General features: G+C 35.4%; 1 protein-coding gene across 7 annotated transcripts in view; it reads left to right on the forward strand.

The window, feature by feature from the left end:
• LOC114327765 (phosphatase and actin regulator 3) overlaps nt 1–21,872 on the forward strand; it is a 1,198,052-nt gene extending 1,176,180 nt beyond the window's left edge. For all 7 annotated transcript variants that reach the window (XM_050655618.1, XM_050655619.1, XM_050655622.1 and 4 more), the window contains one exon: nt 15,488–21,872. In XM_050655618.1, coding sequence (XP_050511575.1) covers nt 15,488–15,503 — 16 coding nt within the window. In that variant the 3' untranslated portion in view covers nt 15,504–21,872. The remainder of the gene's footprint in view (nt 1–15,487) is intronic.
• Nucleotides 21,873–24,602: the final 2,730 nt, after the last annotated feature.

Genomic DNA, 24,602 nt, shown 5'->3' on the forward strand with positions numbered 1-24,602 from the left:
ATATGTGTATTTCATTTATGAAAATCGATGTTTCAACAAAAAACTTACTGTAGAGGATTATTTCAACATTTTTTGCAGAATTCATAAAAAGCGAACTAAGCTCATCGTCAAACGTAGAAAGAGGAGTATCGAGGGGGGCGCTAGCCCCTTGTTGCATAATTATTTAATGTATAATGTGTTAGCGCAAAGAAAGAAAATTCCTACCAAATTAGATGTATCTGTTGTCTATTTGGACAGTTGGTAGACGGTTTTTGAGTAAGTTAAAGAACCTATATTAAAACTAATAACAACTGTGAAGATCATGCTTACTTACTCAAAAATATGTCAATATGTACAGAGTGGTTTTAACTTAAAACAGTAATTAGATTGTGTAATATATTGTTGCCGTAAAAATATTTTGAGTGATATATTTGATACAACAAAAATTGAAAGTAATATATCTACGTTAATATTTTGGAAATGTTTTAAAATGAGCATCAATGACAGACAACTAGCTAAAAATAAGTAACATTTTATTTCCTCCTTATCATTTTAAACACTTCCTAATTAATCTGAATTATTTTTAAAGTTTTGACGCATCTTATACAAAGGACCCCGCAGAAACCCTATGGGAAATGGCTCTCTGTCAAATGCTCTGAAACTTTGGGTTCTGGTAGTTCTTGATGTGTAGAACAAAAGACTCAATGGGCGCATAGCTCCAAACAATCATGTTTTTAAGATATAAGCCTCTGAAGTTATAAGTACAGTGAGGACGTTTGAGTTGGAATAAATTCATTTTCTCGAGAATGGGCGACTCTGGAGATAAATTACAAATCAGGTCGATTTTTATTTCTAAATTATAATTGTTTGGCATATATATCATACTAGTGACGTCATCCATCTGGGCGTGATGGCGCAATCGATAATTTTTTTAAATAAGAATAGGGGTCGTGTGATAGCTCATTTGAAAGGTTATGCAATTATCTAATCAAAAATATAAAATTAACATAATTATTTATACAGGGTGCCCAAATTGTTTTTTGAATTAAATTAATTGAGACAAGAAGAAGAATGTATATAATTTATTTAATTCGAAATACATTTTACTCTTGTCCGAAAACAGGAAAAAATGTTTATTTGATAAATAAATATTGTTTTTCGCTTAAATTCAATATTAAAGCTGCGACCAACCTGCCTCTTAGCAGTTTAAACATTTAATTGAAGTGAAAAGCAATGTTTATTTTTCAAATTAACATTTTTCTGTTTTCTGACAGCAGTAAAATGTATTTCGAATTAAATAAATTATAAACATTCTTCTTTTTGTCTCAATTAATTTGATTCAAAAAAAATTTGGGCACATTGTATAAATAATTATGTTACTGTCTATATTAGTGAATAGAGAATCAAATATCCTTTCAAATGAGCTATCACACGACCCCTTTCGCTTAAATTAAATGTTCAAACTGCTAAGAGGCAGGTGGATGGCAGCTTTAATATAGAATTTAAGCGAAAAACAATATTTATTTTTTTCTGGTTTCGGACAACAGTAAAATGTATTTCAATTTAAATAAATTATATACATTCTTCTTTTTGTCTCAATTAATTTAATTAAAAAAATTTTTTGGGCACCCTGTATAAATAATATTGTTAGTGTTTATATTATTGAATAGAGAATTTAATATCCTTTCAAACGAGCTATCACACGAACCCTATTCTATTTAAAAAAATCGTCGATTGCGTCATCACGCCCAGATGGATGACGTCACTAGTATGATATATATGCCAAAAAATTATAATTAAAAAATAAAAATCGACCTGATTTGTAATTTATCTCCAGAGTTGCCCATTCTCGAGAAAATGAATTTATTCCAACTCAAACGTCCTCACTGTACCTATAACTTCAGAGGCTTATATCTTAAAACCATGATTTTTTGGAGCTACGCGCCCATTGAGTCTTTTGTTCTGCACATCAAGGACTACCAAAACCCAAAGTTTCAGAGCATTTGACAGAGAGCCATTTCCCATAAGGTTTCTGCGGGGTCCTTTATTTTGCAATTTGATTAAAAATTTTAAATTTGTGGTAAGGTAATAACAATCAATACAATAACATTACTTATTCAGTAAAGAGAGTTATTCCAGTTCGTCAATAAAAGTGTGTCATCCTGATCTGCTTCTCACGTGGAGATTCTTCAAGTTCCAGTTTTTGTTCTCATTTATTTTCAGTATTTCCTGTAAAACCACATTAGCAGTATAATATAGTAAGCACCTTAGAATTTTCCTGTTATCTGATCCAACACTGATGAGAATAAGGGAGAACTAAACACAGCTCCGGTGCGATCCCATTTTCACATGATTGGATCAAATGCTTTAATTATTTCTATTTTTGTAGTATTTGAACAATGTCCTCGTTACTTATTTGAGTCACGATAATTATAGTAGATTTCCTGAAAAAGAGTTCTTACTTTGATCTGAAGTTGATCCGAAGTTTTTACTTTGATCTGAAAGTTACGTTCTCTTGTATCGAGATAACGTTCCCGTCACAGAACCATTTCAACAGCTGTCATCACTTGAGCAGATTTTGGATTATTTGAGCATCCGTCATATTCTCCAGATTTGGCCCTTACAGATTACTGACTGTTAACAAAACGTTAAGAACACTTGCGAGGTAAACGATTTTCTTCAGGTAATGTTATCATAGTATCTATCATATGAGCGGTAAACCAATAAGTTGGCGATGGGTGGAGCGAAGGAATAGGCCCTCTTTCAAATACTTAAAAAAGTGGTGTTTTACAATTATTGTTTTATTACTAATACACTAAGCACCAAAATTAACGCACCACCTTAAAAATAGCACATATTTGATGTCTCGTATTTCCTAAAGCTGTTGTCCGATTTTAGTGATTTTTTTAATATGTTATAACTTTATTCTTCAAGAATATCGATGTGATAATACTGTTGCTAAACAGATAAGTGTCATTGTATACCGGGTGTATCAATGATAGTGTGTTTTTTCCACAAAGTTTGGAACACCCCGTGGAATATTCTAGCGTATATAAAATATTGAAATTAAAACTCAACTGTAGCCTTAGGCATTCTTAACATTTTGCTTCTTGATTCGTTCCCTTATGTTGGATAATAAAAAAGTTATGTACTTTAACAACTAACAACGTTCTTCATAAATACAGGGTGTTTTTAACCCGGGAGTAGTCGCGCTAACTTCTGTAACGTCGATAGTAGCGTGTGAGATTCTATCTCAAAATACGAATTTAAAACAAATTTTTATTTTGTACTATTTTTATCTACTTTTTATATTGAAAATATATATATTTCTAACAATTTTATTAAAAAAACCTGTGTTAACGGCCACCTGCCAACATCGGCCACCTGTCCTAACGGCCAGTTTAAAAATTTCCCAAACCAATTATATGTAGACTACAAAAACTGGCAATACAGTTCTTTCATTTTTAGTGGCCCTTACTGACGAATTTTACTGTACAGTAAAACCTGTGTTAACGGTCACCTGCCAACATCGGCCACCTGTTCTGACGGCCAGTTTAAAAATTTCCCAAACCAATTATATGTAAACTACAAAAACTGGCAATACCGTCCACCTTTCTATATCGGCCAATAGTTCTTTCATTTTTAGTGGCCGTTACTGACAAATTTTACTGTACAGTAAAACCTGCGTTAATGGTCACCTGCCAACATCGGCCACCTGTCCTAACGGCCAGTTTAAAAATTTCCCAAACCAATTATATGTTGAGTACAAAAACTGGCAATAGCGGCCACATTTCTATATCGGCCAATAGTTCTTTCATTTTTAGTGGCCGTTACTGACATGTTTTACTGTATTACGAAAAAGGATGAAATGTGAGATTCTATCTAACGGCGCGACTACTCGCGGGTTAAAGCTAATTGGCTCTCCCCAAAGCCATAAATTCCACAAAAAGAAGAAGAAGAAGAAAAAATTCCTACGCATTACTACACCTTTCCTCGAGGCACTTACGAAATTTTTTCAAAATTGCAAAATTTTTCATCAAGTTATCGCGAAAAAGAATAAAAATTGAGATTCTATCTCACCGCGCGACTACTCGCGGGTTAAATAAGTGCGACAAACTTTAAGGGATAATTCTGCCTAAAAAAATAATGACCGTTTGCTTTATAAAAATTTGTCCACAAATGCTTCGTTTCCGAGATACGGGATGTTGAATTTTTTCTTACAAACTGTCAATTTATTTATGGCGCTAAAACCGGTTGATATATGCAAATGAAATTTGGTAGATTTCAAGAGGTAGTTATAGCGCATTTTTTGATATACAACTACGAATTTTATATTCACCATTGGCGTGCATACGGGTAATATGAGCCGTATGCACGCCAATGGTGAATATAAAATTCTTAATTTTATGTCAGAAAATGCGCAGTAACTACCTCTTAAAACCTACCAAATTTCATTTGATTATCTCAACCGGTTTCAGAGCCATAAATAAATCGTCAGTCTTTAAGAAAAAAATCAACATCCCGCATCTGGCGGACATATAAAAGCGAAGCATTTGCGGACATATGTTTATAAAACAAATGGTCATTATTTTTTCATGCAGAATTACCCCTTAAAGTTTGTCGCACTGATTTAGAAACACCATGTATTGATGAAGAACGTTGCTAGTTGTTAAAGTACCTAACTTTTTTATTATCCAACATAAGCGAATGAATCAAAAAGCAAAATGTTAAGAAAGCCCAAGGGTACAGTCGAGTTTTAATTTCAATATTTTATATACGCGAGAATATTCCACAGTGTGCTCCAAACTTTGAGGAAAAAACACGCTATCATTTTTACACCCGGTATACAATGACACATATCTATTTAGCAACAATATTATTACATCGATATTCTTGAAGAACAAAGCTATAACATATTAAAGAAATCACTAAAGTCGGACAACAGGTTTATGAAATACGAGACTTCAAAAATGTCCCATTTTTAAGGTGGTGCGTTAATTTTGACGCTTAGTTGTATATCAAATAAAATTATTACTTAAAACACAACTGTAAACAGGTCTATATTCTTATTTTGATGCTTTATTAAATATTCTCGGTAAAGTGATGGTGCTTGTTAAGTAATTTTGGAATTAGATCAATGAAGCACAATCAGTGTAACTTAATTTTCTTTCAAATAGGTACCCAGTTTCGTGATTGACAAAAAAAGGTGATTGAGATAGGTGATGGAATAAGTATTTAAATATTCGCAATAAAAGATCACAAGGAAATTCAAGTTAGTCTAAGAATATATTAGAATATTGTAACGTGACTATTGTAATTACTTCTAATTACAATAAAACTAGCGGTTCGTGTATTTATATACGACTTTATTATTTATTTATACAAGTTTACTTTACAAACTTTAGCTTAAGACTAACTCTATTCACAAAAATTATGCCTTATATATCCTAGTCGTTATTCTCGATCATTCCGGGCTAAGCCAGCTCTCCGACTATCGTGTGACCTTCCAACAACCGCGCATCGGTTCCACGTATAGCGTGCTTCGATCTAGACTTTTCTCGGCTTACGCCTTGCGGCTGGTGACTCATTGTTTTGCTACATTGCTCCCCTCTTAAGATCTGAGCGTCCCGATCAGCAACTCTAGATGAAGGCCCAGGATGGCGGAATCTACACGACTCTCCAGCTTTGCATACACCCTTCAAGAAGAAATAACAGTCTACTGTCTTTGAAGGATCCGACATCTTCGGGTTCATGCAACACACAGTAATTCGTACGCCAGTTTCTCTGAAGACCACTTCAAGCATGCTTCTCACAATCTTCCAATCCAGATTTTCTACTGCATGGCCTATTTTTGGTAAAGCCAAATCTTTGATGTCATAATTACACACGATTTTCTTCAAATTACTTAGAGCACGCCATATGTTCTCATAGCTTGGCGTGTCCGTATAAGACTTCCTGGTCACCATATACAGCAAAGATCGAGGACCATCTTCCAATCGCAGTACTCTTCCAATTTTAGGCTGCTGATTTCTTAACTCGTCCAGGCGGCCGAACTTTCTATTGAATACGGACGAGATTCCTTTAGTCATCTCGAGGTCTTGGGCAACACAGTGGGCTAGAGAGACGTTTTCTGGAACACCAAACAGATCTTGCTGAACTTCTGTGGTCACGCCGAATCTAGCACTCTTTCTTTCTGCGTAATTTGACATAAATTCCTTAAAACTTGGCTGTGCGGCATCTTTCATTTCCTGTTGGAGGACTCGGGCTTCTTCTGTTTCATTGGAGCCAGCATATGGTGCAAGACGATTTATGTGAATAACTTTTGGTTTACCGTTTGGCAACTTCTTAATTCTGTATATTACGTCATTTATTTTCTTCTTAACTTCATACGGACCTTCCCATTGTCTTTGTAGTTTAGGACACAAGCCGCGACGACGTTGTGGATTATAAAGCCAGACAAGATCACCTATTTCGAAGCTTTCATTCTTGCATCGAGAATCATATTGATCTTTCATTCTGTCACTGGCTATCTGGATGTGTTGTCGGGCAAATTCATGAATGTTGTTCATTCGTAACTTCAGGCGGTCGACGTATTCTTCGCCTGCAACATGTTCCTCGGAAGGTCTGCAGCCAAACTCTAGGTCGCAGGGCAAACGAACTTCACGACCCAACATCAGGCAGGTTGGAGTTTGACCTGTAGTTTCATTTACGGCCGAGCGGTAGGCCATCAGGAATAAATGAATGTGTTGGTCCCAATCTCGCTGATGTTCAGATACAACTTTGGACAAGTGTTTACCCATCGTTCGGTTCATCCTCTCGACCATTCCATCTGATTGAGGATGCAGGGGTGTTGTTCTGGTCTTATTGGCACCAATCAATTTACAAACGTTTTGGAAAAGAGCTGACTCAAAGTTTCGCCCTTGGTCGGAGTGGATCTCCAAGGGAACACCAAATCGGCTGAAGAATTCTTTAACAAGTACCTCTGCAACGGTAGCAGCTTCTTGATTCGGTAATGCATAGGCCTCGGTCCATTTCGTAAAATAGTCCATGGCTACCAGAATGTATTTATTTCCAGCATCGGTTTCTGGAAATGGACCTGCAATGTCGATTGCTACTCTTTCCATAGGACTTCCAACATTGTACTGTCTCATGGTTGCTCTCTTTTTACCAACTGGACCATTACCGGATGCACACAGTTCACATTTCCGGCACCATCTTCTTACATCATCTTTACAGTTCACCCAATAGAACCGTTCTCGAACCTTTTGCAGAGTCTTCGTAATACCAAAATGTCCACCTGATGTACCGTCATGCAACTGACGCAATACTTCTGACACTTTACTTTTAGGTACAATCAACTGCAGCTTAGATTCTGTACCATCATCGTTCTCACAGGTTCTGTACAGAAGATCATCTTTTAGTACCAGGCAATTCCATTGGCTCCAGTAGGCCTTGACTTCTGGACTACATCCACTAATGTTCTGCCAACTAGGTCTTTCACCTTGCTGCATCCAATCCAATACTCTTTTTATACATGGATCATCTTCTTGGGCGTTTTGTAACTGTTGGGGCTGCCATTGCTCATTAACTACGGTGGTTAGTCTCACGGAGCAAAATTGTTCCTCTAATTTGGCACAGTGATTACAATTTGCACTGCATGGTCGTCTCGAAAGGGCATCAGCATTTGAATGAACTCTTCCGGCCCTGTGTTCTATCTCATAATCATATTCTTGCAGTCGTTCTAACCATCTTGCCATCTGGCCCTCTGGATTACGGAATTGTATGAGCCATTTTAGAGCAGCGTGATCTGTTCGAAGAAGGAACTTTCTGCCGTACAAGTATTTATGGAAATGTTCGCAAGCCTTCACTACACCCAGCAGTTCTCTTCTGGTAACGCAATAGTTTCTTTCTGGTTTCGACAGGACTTTGCTGAAATAAGCGATGACTTTTTCCTGTCCATCCTGGATTTGTGAGAGAACAGCTCCTATGGCACTGTTGCTAGCATCGGTATCCAAAACAAATTTTCCTACCTGTCCCGGGTAGCTTAATATCGGTGCACTGATCAGAGCCCTTTGTAGTTGTTCGAAAGCTTTTTGACACTCCTCACTCCATGTATATTCTTTGCCCTCCTCCGTCAACTTTGTTAGGGGCTTGGAGATATTGGCAAATCCTTTGACAAATCGTCGGTAATATGTACATAGGCCAAGGAAACTTCTAATTTCATGTTTATCTTTTGGTACTGGCCAATCTTTAATTGCTTCAATCTTTTCAGGATCAGCTGTTACACCATTACTCGATACAATATGTCCCAAATACTTAACTTCTCGTCGAAACATGTGACATTTCTTCGGACTTAACTTCAAGTTCGCTGCCCTCAATCGTTGAAAGACTTCTATTAGATTCTTGGCATGTTCATCAAAGGACCTTCCAACCACAATTACATCATCCAAGTAAACCAGGTTTTCCATGTTAGACCTCTTAAAACTGCCTCCATTAATCTTTCAAATGTGGCAGGGGCATTACATAAACCAAACGGCATAGCCGTAAACTGCCAAAGCCCTGATCCTATCGAAAATGCGGTTTTCTCCCGATCGGCTGGCTCCATGTCTACTTGCCAATATCCACTTTTTAAATCGAGTGTGGAAAACCAACGAGAACCGGAGAGAGTATCCAATGTATCGTCTATTCTGGGCAAAGGATAACTATCTTTTTTTGTTACCGCATTGAGCTGGCGGTAGTCGATACAAAAACGCGTTGAACCATCTTTCTTCTTTACCAGAACTACTGGTGATGTCCATGGACTGTTCGATGGTTCAATTACCCCTTGTTTGTCCATATCCTTGATAATCTCTTCGGCTTCATCTCTTTTCGCAAATGGAAGTCGTCTAGGCCGTTGTCTGATTGGCTGAGCGTCTCCGGTATTTATTTTATGCGTTACTATGCTTGTTTTTCCCTTATCCTTCATGTCAATAGCAAAAACATCTTGATACTCTATCAGCATAGATGTCACTTTTTCCGTTCGTTCATGATCAAGATCTTGGCATCTTTCAATGATCATCTCAACAAGCTCCTTTGGATACTTCGCCTTCGATGATTTCTCATTGGTATTCACAGAGCAAATTGAAGCCACGGGAACACACTGCCCGATCAAAGCTCCTCTACTTAACTTGATAGCAGTTTCCCTTAAATTCATAACTCTTACAGGGATCACATCTCGAACTTTTACCAAAGTTTTCGCCGTTAGGAACTCGACATTATCCACATATTCGACCATCCTTATACTTCCCTCTCGGCAGTGTCCATCAAGCATGGTCATCAGAATTTTCTCACTATTACCGGGTATGGTTACGTCGCATGTAGTAAGTAAGCGGATGACATCTTCTTTGTCGTCGTGAAAGGGCAACTCTTCACCATTGATCTTGAGAACTCCATTTTGAACATCCAATATTGCCCCCACTTTCCTTAGTACGTCCATCCCCAATATGAATTCGTCTGAGATCTCGGCAATTAATACTTGATGTTCAACTGTGGTCTGGCCAATGGATACTGACATATTAGCCTCGCCATATGTATTAATTAGCTCACCAGTCGCTGTTCTAAGCTTTACTGTTGCAGGTGATAATTTATTATGGTCTCGTACTACATCTGGACGTGCGATAGTTCTCGTTGCACCTGTATCCACCAAAAATGATCTACATCTATTACTGATACGACCTTCGATGTATAAGTTGTGGATTCCACCGGAGGACGTAAGGTTGACAGTTACTATGGGGGCTCTAGTTCTCGAGGTCGGCAGTTGCCCCTTGGTGTCGACCCGCTCTAGTTTTCCGACGGCTGTACGATCTTCTTACAATTACGACGAATGTGGCCTACGTCTCCACAATTCCAACATCTAGGCTCGCGTCTCTTTGGCATCTGATTACTTAATACTCTCCGTATCATTTCTTCCAGACGTTCATCGTTGTGTTCGTCACTTTCTTCAATGGTTCTTATTCTATGGCCTCGTGAAGTTTGACTAGCCGTTTCGTGTTCCAATGCAATAGCAAGTGCTTCATCTAAAACTTTCGGCCTTGCTAGTCGTAAAGCTTTCTGTAGTTCATTATCTTTCAGCCCATTGACGAAGGTATCTACTGCAATTTCTTCTAAAACGCTGTCTGGCACCTCTGGATAAGCCAACCGCACCACACGAGCCACATCTGCTTCAAATTCTTGCAGATTCTCACTTGCTCGTTGACTTCTACTTCGCAGTTGTGCTTTGTATACTTGTTGTAGATGGGCATCTCCATAGCGTTTTTCTAGACGAGTGAACAAGGTCTGGTAACAATTTTCTTGACCCTTAGGAATTGATCTTAATATATCTGCAGCATCACCTCGCAAAGCAGCAGTCAAGGAAACAGCCTTTTCCTGTTCGGTCCAATGATTGGCGGTCGCAATAGCTTCAAATTGTCTAAGATATATGGACCAAGAGGACTTTCCATCGAATGGTGGTAATTTGAATCTCATATTATGCGACGTTTCGTCTCTCGGTAGTTCATCTTTCACTACCGGATCTAACGCTGCTGCATTAACTGATGGTTGTACTTTTGTATCGGTTATCATGCTCTCTAGTTGTTTGATCTTTTCTTCTACGGTCTCTACACTTTTCTGCATCTTATCGAATGTTCTAGAAACTTCTTCAAATTTCTCGTCATTCTGTCTACAAACGTCTTTAATTACTTGAGAAACACTTTCAAATTTCTCGTCGCTTTTTCTAGAAGTTTCATCGATCTTTTGAGAAACACTTTCAAATTTCTCGTTGTTCTGTCTACTAACTTCTTCAAGTTTCTCGTCGCTTCTTCTAGAAGTTTCATCGATCTTTTGAGAAACACTTTCAAATTTCTCGTTGTTCTGTCTACTAACTTCTTCAAGTTTCTCGTCGCTTCTTCTAGAAGTTTCATCGATCTTTTGAGAAACACTTTCAAATTTCTCGTTGTTCTGTCTACTAACTTCTTCAAGTTTCTCGTCGCTTCTTCTAGAAGTCTCATCGATCGTTTCAGAAACAGTTTTTAATTTCGATAAGATTACTTGTTCTGCTGACTGGAAGTGGAACGTCTTTGGGTCTTCTCCGTTCTTCGTGAGGACATCCTCGAGTCGTGCTTGTAGGACTATCTTGAGCCCACTGCTGTCCAGATCCCGTTCCTCTAGCTGTTCACGGAGCTGTTTTACTGTAAGTTCTTGTAGCAACATCTTTGGTCGGCACACACGTACTTTCCACAATGTCTTTTAACAGTCTTTCCGAATACCGAACAATCAACGCACTTTAACTATTCCCGACGAATAAAGTCCAAAAGTCTTTTAAAGTCTTTCCGAATACCGAACAATTAACGCACTCCGGTTATTCCCGACGAATAAAGTTCAAAAGTCTTTTAAAGTCTCTCTGTAATTCACTTATTTATATCGCACTAAGTTAACCGAACACCGACACCAACTGTAACGTGACTATTGTAATTACTTCTAATTACAATAAAACTAGCGGTTCGTGTATTTATATACGACTTTATTATTTATTTATACAAGTTTACTTTACAAACTTTAGCTTAAGACTAACTCTATTCACAAAAATTATGCCTTATATATCCTAGTCGTTATTCTCGATCATTCCGGGCTAAGCCAGCTCTCCGACTATCGTGTGACCTTCCAACAACCGCGCATCGGTTCCACGTATAGCGTGCTTCGATCTAGACTTTTCTCGGCTTACGCCTTGCGGCTGGTGACTCATTGTTTTGCTACAATATTATAAGGAAATATTTTAAAGCAATCAATTCGGTAATAAATTCACATACATTGTAAAAAGTTAAAAACACTCTGTATATTAGTTTTGTTCTTATTTTTCACATTCGGTAGACAGTATATGTATGAATTATTGTTAAGTTTAAGGGCATATTTAGCAACATTATTTGACCCTTTTTCAACACTTTAATCTAGTTCTGGATCCTGAAGTAACGGTCGTTTTTGCCAGTAATTCGATTCAGGAACCAGTAAATATGTGTAGCTTATGTTTGTCTCTTTAACGATTAGTCCAGGCTGTATCTGTCGAAAAGCAGACCATCATGGACATTTTTTTGTTGGAATCGCTTCAGGACGTACTATGGCCTGGCTAGGCAATAAAGCACTAAAATAGGCCTTACCTCCGAAAAAAAAAAACGACAAGACGGATCTTAATAATTCTTTTTGCTTTCGATTTGTGAATGCGCCAGGAAACTTTGTGAACCGGAGCCATGATATAATATTGAAAAACTGCATTTGTGCATACAAAAAATACATTCTTAAAGTGCATCTCAAACAGACATTAAAAAAAGTTCAGAACTCGTAAATTATCGTCGTACATGAGTTCAATTTTGTTATTCGGGGGGTTTTTATGGTCGCTGAAAACGAATATGACGTTGGAAGTGATCTCCGGAGTAGCTGGTGGACAGGGTACCTACTGTTTACTTCGTCTTCTGGAGTTTTCGGCAAATTCATTAAAAAATTAGTCAAAAATCATTACTCGGGGGTTTTTGGGCTTGCTGAAAACGAATATGAAGTCGGAAGTGATCTCCGGAATACCTGGTGCCCAGGGTACCTACTGTTTACCTCGTTTTCAGGAGTTTTCGGCAAATTCATTAAAAAATTAGTCAAAAATCATTACTTACGGGTTTTTGGGGTCGCTGAAAATGACTATGACGTCGGAGTGATCTCCGGAGTACCTGGTGCCCAGGGTACCTACTGTTTACCTCGTTTTCAGGAGTTTTCGGCAAATTCATTAAAAAAATAGTCAAAAATCGTTACTTACGGGTTTTTGGGGTCGCTGAAAATGACTATGACGTCGGAAGTGATCTCCGGAGTACCTGGTGCCCAGGGTACCTACTGTTTACCTCGTCACCTGGAGTTTTCGGCAAATTCATTAAAAAATTAGTCAAAAATCATTATTCGGGGGTTATTGGGCTCGCTGAAAACGAATATGAAGTCGGAAGTGATCTCCGGAATACCTGGTGCCCAGAGTACCTACTGTTTACCTCGTTTTCAGGAGTTTTCGGCAAATTCATTAAAAAATTAGACAAAAATCATTACTTACGGGTTTTTGGGGTCGCTGAAAATGACTATGACGTTGGAAGTGATCTCCGGAGTAGCTGGTGTCCAGGGTACCTACTGTTTACTTCGTCTTCTGGAGTTTTCGGCAAATTCATTAAAAAATTAGTCAAAAATCATTACTCGGGGGTTTTTGGGCTCGCTAAAAACGAATATGAAGTCGGAAGGGATCTCCGGAATACCTGGTGCCCAGGGTACCTACTGTTTACCTCGTTTTCAGGAGTTTTCGGCAAATTCATTAAAAAATTAGTCAAAAATCATTACTTACGAGTTTTTGGGGTCGCTGAAAATGACTATGAGGTTGGAAGTGATCTCCGGAGTAGCTGTTGTCCAGGGTACCTACTGTTTACTTCGTCTTCTGGAGTTTTCGGCAAATTCATTAAAAAATTAGTCAAAAATCATTACTCATGGGGTTTTTGGGCTCTCTGAAAACGAATATGAAGTCGGAAGTGATCTCCGGAATACCTGGTGCCCAGGGTACCTACTGTTTACCTCGTTTTCAGGAGTTTTCGGCAAATTCATTAAAAAATTAGTCAAAAATCATTACTTACGGGTTTTTGGGGTCGCTGAAAATGACTATGACGTCGGAAGTGATCTCCGGAGTACCTGGTGCCCAGGGTACCTACTGTTTTCCTCGTCATCTGGAGTTTTCGGCAAATTCATTAAAAAATTAGTCAAGAATCATTACTCGGGGGGTTTTTGGTCTCGCTGAAAAAGAAGATGACATTGAAAATTAAGAGTACCTGGTGCCTAGGATAACTAATTTTGACGTCAACTTCTGGAATCCCCCTGGAACCCCCAATTATCAAGTTTTGACCAATTATTTATGAAAAGTATCGAAAACTCTAGGAGACGAGATAAACAGTAGGTACCCTGTGCACAAGGTAGGTATCCCGGAGATCACTTCCGATGTCATATTCGTCGTCAGCGACCCCAAAAACCCCCCAGTATTGATTTTTGACTAATTTTTTAATGAATTTGGCGAAAACTCCAGAAGACGAGGTAAACAGTAGGTACCCTGGGCACCATTTCCGCCGATAATTGACAAGTTCTGAATTTTTTGAAGTTATACTTCTTTAATCACGAGGGTGAATTTTTACATTTCCTGGCGCATGCGCACACCGACAGTATGGTATTAGTTGCTACATCTTTTAAGTTATGTAGCGCAAATAAGGTGTGCGTGAAAAGAATATATTATTAGTGTTTTAAGTAAATATATTTATTATAATTTTTATGTCGGTGGATTTGTCTTCCTCCTAATAAGTATTATTGAAAATTTTTATTTTCAATTAATGTATCTGTCACCGTGATTGTAATTATGTCCGAGAAATGATCGACTGAATACAAAAACGGTGGTAGCTGATCGGTAGAGCATTCGCCTAGGGATCGAGAGGTGCAATGTTCAAATCCGGACAAAGTCATATCCTTTTTTTTTTTAATTTTTGTTATTCTTTTCTTTCGAAAATTAGTTTAATATTTAAATACAATACAAAAAAACTGTTTAAAGTAGATAGGTATATTGATTTCGTTGAAATCATAATATGAAGTTAGATTATATTATAATAGAAGTATAACTTCTTACGTGCGTACAAAGTACACACACATTCTTTTTTATTGTCTGTTTGTGATGCACTTTAAAAATGCACTTTTTGTATGCACAAATGCAGCTTTTCAATATTATCTCATGCCTATGAGTCACAAAGTTTCCTGGCGCATTCACGAATCGAATGCAAAAAGAATTATTAAGATCCGTCTTGTGATTTTTTTTTCGGAGGTTCAGTGGTTTATTGCTTCGACTATATCTTGTATGAATAATCACGATATGCGCACAAACCTTGTGCTTAATTTTTTATTGAACAAAATCTGAAAAAAATCGAAAATCGTTGTTTTTTGCGACTATATTTTCGCATATAACTCGAGAATAATTGCTCTTATAAAAACATAGAATTAAAAATTTTCGTCTTTTAATTTTACATTATATTTGAGTAGCTAGAAATTGGAAATTTAATGTTTATTGTTTAAAAAATAGCAATAATTGGGAAAAAAGTCTAAAAAATAAACTTTTTTCTTAAATACATATTTTCGACCTCGTAAACATAACTTACCGCCTTCATCGTCCGCGTAGAAAAATAGAAAAACTTTATAATACGACTGAAGCATGCGCTAAATTCCGTTACGATCGGCTTAATAGTTTTTGCATATTATATTGTATTTGTGCAATCCAGGATCCGCAATAAATTGCAAATTTGCAAAATTATGATGGACTCAAAATAAGCACTTTAAATTTTAACTCAAAGAAATATTCAGTTAACGTCATAGAACACTTTAGAATGTTATGAATAACATCTAACATGATTAATAAAGTTATTTTGTGGTTAATAACATTTGATTTCTGTTTCAGATTCCATAGGCCTTGACGATTGCAAGGCAAACTAGAAGAAAAGAAAATTACTGTGATGGGCGTAGTTGTAGTAATCTTTCCCATAATCGCTTACTATTAAAGAAAAAAACATAAAATAATAAAATAAAAAAAGACTTATGTTAGAACCATCAAAACTTGAAACATTGTGTAGTTGTTTTTGTACATAAGTGATTTTTTATTACACAAAGTTTTTATTATTAATTAATTATTATGATTAGTTATCAATTTTTGGTTATAACTATTATTATTATACATAGCGATTGTAAATTTTTTCTTCTTTGTTCTGTTTTATGTTAATTGAGTTAAAACAAACACATCTTATTGTACATACATAGTGCGATTATATATATACATAGTTATTAAAACTGTTTTGAACGTAAACATCACACCGATTAGATCGATAACTGGCAACACTGATAACTCACTGCTATCTAGTACTGGTACGCAGAGGAAATGGTTTCATATACTCAATATTTTCAGCATTTTTAAATACTTTTTGCAAAAGTGGAACGAGCTTTAGATTTAATCGTTTAATTGGCCCGGGGGTTAATTATGTGTCAATTTCGAAAAAAACTATTTATTTTGTAATTTATTGTCTCACTTTTATGATATATAAGATTCTACATTTTGTCGCTTAATAAATGCACTCTTAAAATATGCAATAAACATTTTTTTACTCATTTTGAACATCTTATCAACTCAAAATGGCGGATATCCTGTGACTCATTCAAAATTGTCTGCGACCATGATTTTGTACTAAGGAATTATCTGAAACGTACAAAAACAAGTTATATAAAGAAATGACTGAATGACAGCATTTTAAAGACATTTTTGATTCGATTTTTTTCCATTTTTGACAGTTTGACGACCGAAAAAGATAGAAAAAATTATAGCGTACTCAAATGTGTGGCAAAAACTTGGTTAAAATTTCAGAAGAATCGGTCAAATAGTTTTTGAGAAATCGAGGTTTCCGTATGTAAAAAAGTGATTTTAAGAAAAACGTATCACTTTTTTCCATACGGCGACCACGATTTCTCGAAAACTGTTTAACTGATCCTCCTGAAATTTTAACCAAGTATTTAACACACATTTGAGTATCGAATTAACTAAAATAACTGTTATAATTTTAATTTCTTTTACCTTTTTCGATTGTCAAACTGCCAAAAACTGCAAAAATATTCTAAAATTTTGTATTTTAGATTAACAATCTTGACAATCACAGGAAATCTGCCGCTTTGGATTCATTAAATGTTGAAAATTAATAATTTTTTGCATATTTTAAAAGAGTGTATTTATTAAGCTAAAACAATTTAGAACCTTATATAGGTACTATAAAACTTTTTGTCGAACTTGACACAATTGAATTAATATTTTTATTGCTAATTTTTTGTGATATCAACTATTTCCTGATTTTAAACATACTATCTTAATATTCCTTATTTTTGGGGTTAAAAAGTCGTCCTCTAGAATGATTCATTTTTGATATATTATCTGAAATGTGGCAACCATTATCAAAGGGAACTTTTTGAGCCCACTAAGTAAAAACCACAACACTTAGCACAAAAGACTTCTCATCATTGTAGCATCGCTTTTGATGTTTTGTCGCAGACATGAAACGTCAGGAAGAAGTATTTCCAGACCACGGTCTATAAACTCTGAAAACAACATAAATTATAAAACATTGGTCGGGGGGGTACCCTATGTACTCTTTGAGAAAGACCAGAACCCGATATTTTATTTTGAGCAAAAACTTATTGTGGATAATGTTTCACAGAATTAAAAAAATTTGAAGAGAAACCCTCTGCGTAAAAGATTTTACGCAGAAGATTTTTCTTCAAATTTTTGTAATTAATGGTATACAGCCAGCTCCAGGAAATTTTTCCTTGTGGATTTCACAGAATTATGTTCTGACATGGAAGTATACCCATACAAGGTATCTAAGAGGCTCATTAATATTCAGCTCAGCGGGTTGCTATTGTCGGAGGTGTGAAATTACATAAACAAGGGATCATTTCATAAAACAGGTAGATTTTTAAACAAGGTTGCTAAATGAAACATTAACGTGGTACCAGCCATGTGACGTTGGTTCTAGATGGGCACCGAACGTGTTAAAGTAGTCGATGTACACCTTTTTGAAGAAAAAAAATTAAACTTGGATTTGTGAATCATGTTACTATATATATACTGTCAAATCAAACCTTTGTATTTAATATCCTTGATTAATCTACCTTAATCTCATGTCCTAGATATAGTCTATAGTCATGTTGAATATATTTCCTTCTTTCTTCCTTTCTTCTTCTACTTACACTATGTTCAAGTCAACCGTTCATCTTCTTTAACATTTATTTACTAACTGCCTGTCGAAATATGTGTCTGCGTTGAGAATTCCACACCAGATCTAAAGTAAAATATTTTCCTCCAACCAAATTGACATATGTGGTATAAAAGAGATTCCACTATAGATTCTGTAACCAGCAGTATTAGTCCAAGAGGCAGCGCTGAAAAATTTCTTTGATTTTACTAAAGCTAGATTTTTCACAGTTGATTACCGTAATTGCGTAGAGAAACATACTGCGGTCGGTCAAGCGAAACGTAGAACAGGGGTTACTGAGAGGGTATCAAAGTTGCTTTCCTACGAAGGTAAGTAAATCCAAAAATGAATAACCATTTTCAATGGGACGTGAATTGTAAATTGTAGAATTCCCTCATCTTCCTTAGTCTCAGCATCCGTATGGCTTGCATATTGTAGAAGCCTCGGAGGTGTAACCAGAGAAGGTTTCCATTGTTTTCATTCTGGTGGGATGTAGAATAGCATTATGTTGTTTTATATGCCATTAGAGTGAAAACTTAGTCGTAAGTAAATCCATGTACTAAGGCTTAAAATCAGTACACACATTCTAAATTAAATATAAATAAAAGTTATTATAGTCGGTCAGCTGTATGACGGGACAGAGCCGGTCGGTCGGCCCCAGTGAATGTACAGGGTTATTCACTATATTTTGACCCCCTTGTAAACTGCTTTATTTACAGAATTAGAAAAAATGTAAAATACAAAAGTTATTCGATTTTTAAATTATGATTTTTTGACATATATATCGTACTAGTGACGTCATCCGTTTGGGCGTGATTACGTAATCGACTATTTTTTTAAATGGGAATGGGGTCGAGTGCTAGCTCATTTGAAAGGTTATTCAATTCCCTATTCAGTAATATAAACATTAACATGATTAATTATACAGGGTGCCCAAAAATTTTTTTTTAATTAAATTAATTGTTTAATTAATAATTCAAACATTTTTTTGGACACCCTGTATATATAATGATCTTAATGTTTGTAGTACTGTATAGAGAATTGAATAACCTTTCAAATGAGCTAGCACACGACCTCTATTCTTATTTAAAAAATAGTCTATTACGTCATCACGCCCAGATGGATGACGTCACTAGTACGATATATATGTCAAAAAATCAAATAACTTTTGTATTTTACATTTTTTTCTAATTCTGTAAATAAAGCAGTTTACAAGGGGGTCAAAATATAGTGAATAACCCTGTACATTCATTGGGGCCGACCGACCGGCTCTGTCCCGTCGTACAGCTGACCGACTATAATAACTTTTATTTATATTCAATTTAGAATGTGTGTACTGATTTTCAGACTTAGTAAATTGATTTAATTACCTTCGTAGGAAAGCAACTTTGATACCCTCTCAGTAACCCCTGTTGTACGTTTCGCTTGACCGACCGCAGTATGTTTCTCTACACAATCACAGTAATCAACTATAAAAAATTTAGCTTTAGTAAATTCAAAGAGATTTTTCAGCGCTGCCTCTCCGTCTATATTCTTAAATCAAATTACTTGTACAGTGATCAAATAATTATGAATTAGTAGATTATTTTGTGAAACTTTCTGATTCTGGTTACATTATTCAAACCTGCTAATGTACAGCAATTAAAGCAGCTTGGTTTGTTCAACGGAGGTACTCTTATATGGGTCGATTACACAGAGTATGGGTACAGCACGACCAAATTCACTTTGTATTTGAGTTTTGGATGCGCACTACTGTTAATGTTCGGTTTTTCCAAACTTTTTGAATTTTATTTTGGTAACGTCTTGCCAAGTAAAATACCTGCGCGGTAACAAAATAAAATTTAGCAAACGGGGAAAAAACCGAAGGTCAACAACAGTGCGCATCCCAAGCTGAAATACAAAGTGAGTTTGGTCGTGCTGTACACCTCTATCTTACTTAATACAAAGACTCTGATCTATCTTCTAGCCACACCATGTGACAAACTTAACTTCTTTGGATCAAAATAAAATTTTTAAAAAATGTCGATTCTATAGTTTTGTGAGGCCGCTCTGTCCATGCAGTCATTAATGCAACTGAAGCTGTAACAAGTAAATAAATTGATAACGGATTCTGATTCATTATTAAAAGTTATGGAATGATAATGATAAATCTGGAAGTTTGCTAGTTGGGTTCCGAGAAAACTAGAGTCTATGAAATGGTATAGAATTTAATTGTCTCTTAGTATATAGTCGAAGCACATATTTCTACTAACCTACTTCTGCAGAAAGCCTTTTCATATCCACAAACTTCTATTAAAATGAATATTGTTGCACCTATCAACTGTCATTATTGTACAGACTACTCGTATGTTTAAAGATATTATTTAAATAAATACTTTAATAAATATACCCATTTTTGCAAAAAAATCTGTATCAGAAATCAAATGTAATTGATTAACCAAAAATTTCCTCGAAATCAAGAGTACTACTACTAGAACTGCCAATACGATCTTACCAATTATAATATAAGTGTTAGAAGTTGGTACCAACACCAAATAAAATTAAATAAAGTAAATACCAGAGACGCTAATTTAGGCCCTTCGTCCACCGCCGCAACGCAACTACAACTGGACTGTGATGCATCTATTGCCAATGAATCGCATCGTTTGACTTTCGTCCACCAACGCAACTGATTTGCAACCAGATACGTTCAAGATGTCGAGGAGTTCAGATGACGATGTCGTAGTAATGGCCTGGTACACAGGAAAAATTAAAAGGAAACGAAATTGGTGGACTCATCGTCATCCTTATATAGCAAATGATAAAAATAGACAAGCTTTTACAGGCCGCGAAGAAATTGGAGACGGACGTGAAGAAGTTTCGTTTATTTTACCGAATCTCGAGACGACTCTTCACTGAACTAGTAAAAATTGCTTCGGCCACACATGGCAAAAAGGGATACAAACTATAGGAAATATTTCGGTGTAGAAGAAGATTATATAGATAATCGTACAAGCAGGCATGTTTTTCAATTGCCTCTATTAATTTAAAGCACAAGTCTAGTTCCATCATTATAATAATATACAGGGTGTCCCCGAAAATAGTGCGTTCCTTTAAGATATGGATATAATACACAATTTAGAACAAAAAAGTCTTATAACATTTTTTTCTAAAGTTAACCGTTTCCAAGAAAAAAATTACATTGTTCTCCATATAAGTGAATTTTTATTTTCATAAATTTGACTGACATGGCAACGTAGCCTAGAAGAAGTTGCTGTGACGGTGGAAATTTAACCTAATAACCCTTTGCTTATTTACTTTGAGGTGTGATTTCTGGGGTTGTTGACATCGTAGGTACCTAAATGCAAAATAATGGATATGGGTTTGGTTGATATGTACATTATTTTACCTACCAGATGCAACTGACCTACAAACTTACTTTTTTATTCTTTAGATTTTTGAGTTGCGCGTTGTTGCCAGACTTCAATTTGCATATCAAAATGTATTTTCGTTTTTTGGTCAAACGGATGAATTTAGAAAAAAATGTTATAAGACTTTTTTGCTCTACATTGTGCCTTCTACCTATACCTTTAAGGAACGTACTATTTTCGGGGACACTCTGTATGTAGTTAATATTGCCACAAAATAATGCCTTCAAAATCCACAAAATGTGCATGCAACCGTTGTATGGCGACTGCCATGCCAGTTGAATGGCGATCAGTTGCGAGTCAATTCGTTTTACGTTGCTTTGATGAGCGGACTTTGTACTAAAAGCACGTGTCCGACTCCTAGTTGACTGTGTAACAACAACAACGTAACTTTTTGCAGTAGAGTTGCAGTTGTGTTGCGGGGGTGGAGGAAGGGCCTTTCTTCTTGTATTTTGTTAATTTTTATCAACATTTTATTATACTTATGGCGCCTACTGCCGAAAACCAATTGTTCACATGAAATGATCAAAATTGGAAATTCTATATAAATCATAATTCTTATTAATTTCTGATATTTAAACATTTTATTCTGTTCATATTTTAACTGTGTATGTTTAGATTTTTTTATTATACATATTTTAAAGCATTTTCGAGTATTTTTATTAATTATTACATGTTCCCAACTGTTTAAAACCAAGTAAAACAAACAATAAAAATAGTAATAGAGGACCTGAGAATGAAAATTTGATAGAAACAAAATTGGATATTTTACAAGGAAGCAATATCCGCTGGGAGCGTTAACTTTGATCATAAGTCACTTGAGACACTCTGGCTACGCGGGGGACGATCTTATGTGTAAAAGTAAGATATTTAAAATTTTACTATTAATTTTATGCTAATGTATTAATACATTATTATAAATTTGCTATAAATCCTCTATACGGTAGAAAATGTCTAATATAATACACAAATATAGTTTAAATATAGAAAAATACTAAGTGATTTTAAGGCTGACAGCCGAAGTGTGACGTCACGCCTGTCATATTGTTATTATCACTTTGTAAACAAAGGTTGAAAAGCCAGGGCTTGCCCAATCTCAAATCTTTTGAATCCCTATAAAGTTGAAATTTTGCTTCCGCTTTTGAAGTTATACTTCTTTAGGCGCGATTGGGAGTGAATTTTTATTCTGCGCGCATGCGCACACATACAGTATGGAGTTCGTTGCTAAAATGTATGTATTAGTCCAAAAAAGATGTGGAAAGAATATATTAGTGTTTTTAGTAAATTTATTTTTTATAATTTTTGTATCTTTGGATTTGTCTTTCTTGGGAATGAGATAATAAAAGTAATATTTACAGTATTTTTATACTTCACTTGGTCTATTTGACACATTGATAAATCTTGTAGTCCGCACCCGCACAAACCCGATAGCTCAGTGGTAGAGCGTTCGACTGGAGATCAAGAGGTCCCCGGTTCGAATCCGGGTGTTTTCTAAGTTTTTTTAATTTTTGATATTGTTTTAAAAAATTTTTTGGAAAGTAATCAGTAAAAATTAATTTAATCTTTAAATAAAATATAAATAAACTGTTCGAAAGTATATTTATTTCGTTGAAATCATATAATAGAAGTATAACTCCTTACGTGCGTACAAAGTACACAAACACATTCTTTTTTTGTGTTTAAGTATATCGTTTTTTAAGATAATATCACCATGCTTCGGTCTTCAATTTCTATGAAATATAAGTAGTCTTTTAGTGATATTCCCCAAGCAACGGTTAGGAACTTTTGTGAATCATGATTCAATGTTCACATCCAATGCCAAATATTCTGATAATGTGTCAATTTAGCTGCATTTAAAGTAAAACAAAATAATTTATGTATGCTGTTTTATATAAATTCAAAAATTGTAGCTTCTCATGACAAAAAATATAATTTCGTAAAAGTCTACATTTATATTTTAAACATTCGTATACACTATACAAACAAATATGGCAATACTGTGACTTACTTCGTTATTAAACAAAGCTTTAATCCAGTTTTGTTCTTTTCTCCAACATATTTTTGGATGTAGGAAAACGAAAGATTTCACTTCACTATTTCCTTATAAACAATCAAAAACGACACAAGAACTGTGATGAGACAGTTTTTAAAAATAAACGTAATTAGTAATTATAATGTAAACTTACGTGCATAGAAATCGGCCCACTTAAAAATTTGGTCATTTTTGATGTCTCATATTTCCTAAACATGCTAGCCGATTTAAGTGATTTTTGGAACATGTTATAGCCTGATTCTTTAACAATACGACTCTAATAATATTGTTGCTAAACAACTACATTTTCATTGTATACCGAGTGTACCAATCAAACTATGTTTTTTCTCAAATTTTGAATCACCCTGTGGAATATTCTAAAATTTGTAAAATACTGAAATTAAGACCCAACTATAGCATCAGGTTTTCTTAACATTCTGCTTTTTGATTCATTCGTTTATGTTGCATAATAAAAAAGTTAGATACTTTAATAACTAGACATGTTCTTCATCAATACACGGTGTTTTTAAATAAGTGCGACAAACTTTAAGAGTTAATTCTGCATGAAGAAATAATGACAGTTGGCTTTATAAACGTATGTCCGCAAATGCTTCGTTTCCGAGATACGGGATGTTGAATTTTTTCTTGCAAACTGACGATTTATTTATTGTTTTAAAACCAGTTGAGATATGCAAATGAAATTTGGTAGGTTTTAAGAGATAGTTATTGCGGATTTTTTGGCATAAAATTAAGAATTTTATATTCACCATTAGCGTGCATACGGGTAATATGATCGGTCATATTACACGTTTGAGCGCTAATGGTGAATATTAAATTCTTAATTGTATGTCAAAAAATGTGCAATAACTACGTCTTAAGACCCACCAAATTTCATTGGCATATCTCAACCGGTTTTAAAGCAATAAAATAAATCGTCAGTTTGTAAGAAGAAATTCAACATCCCGTATCTCGGAAACGAAACATTTGCGAACGTAAGTTTATAAAGCCAACTGTCATTATTTTTTCATGCAAAATTATCCCTTAAGCCGATGCCGCACTGCAGGATGCTAGATGGTGGCTTGGAGGGTGGATTTTAAGGAGGGGGTATGGTTTGAAATCAACATAACAAGCACATTTTTGTGAATTTTTTTCGAACCTATGGTAGAATTATTTTATTTTTAAATTAAATAAGCATATTAAGTAAAAGTCAAAGAATATGTTAGAAAAAAATTCAATCCAAAATATTGAAAAATAATCCATTGGTGACAAATTTTGACAGGCAGCTCACAAAAAAATTAATTTTGCGGTGGACATCAGAACTCGACACTCGATCATATGAAACAA

Source organism: Diabrotica virgifera, chromosome 7, assembly GCF_917563875.1.
Source record: "Diabrotica virgifera virgifera chromosome 7, PGI_DIABVI_V3a".
NCBI lineage: Eukaryota > Metazoa > Arthropoda > Insecta > Coleoptera > Chrysomelidae > Diabrotica > Diabrotica virgifera.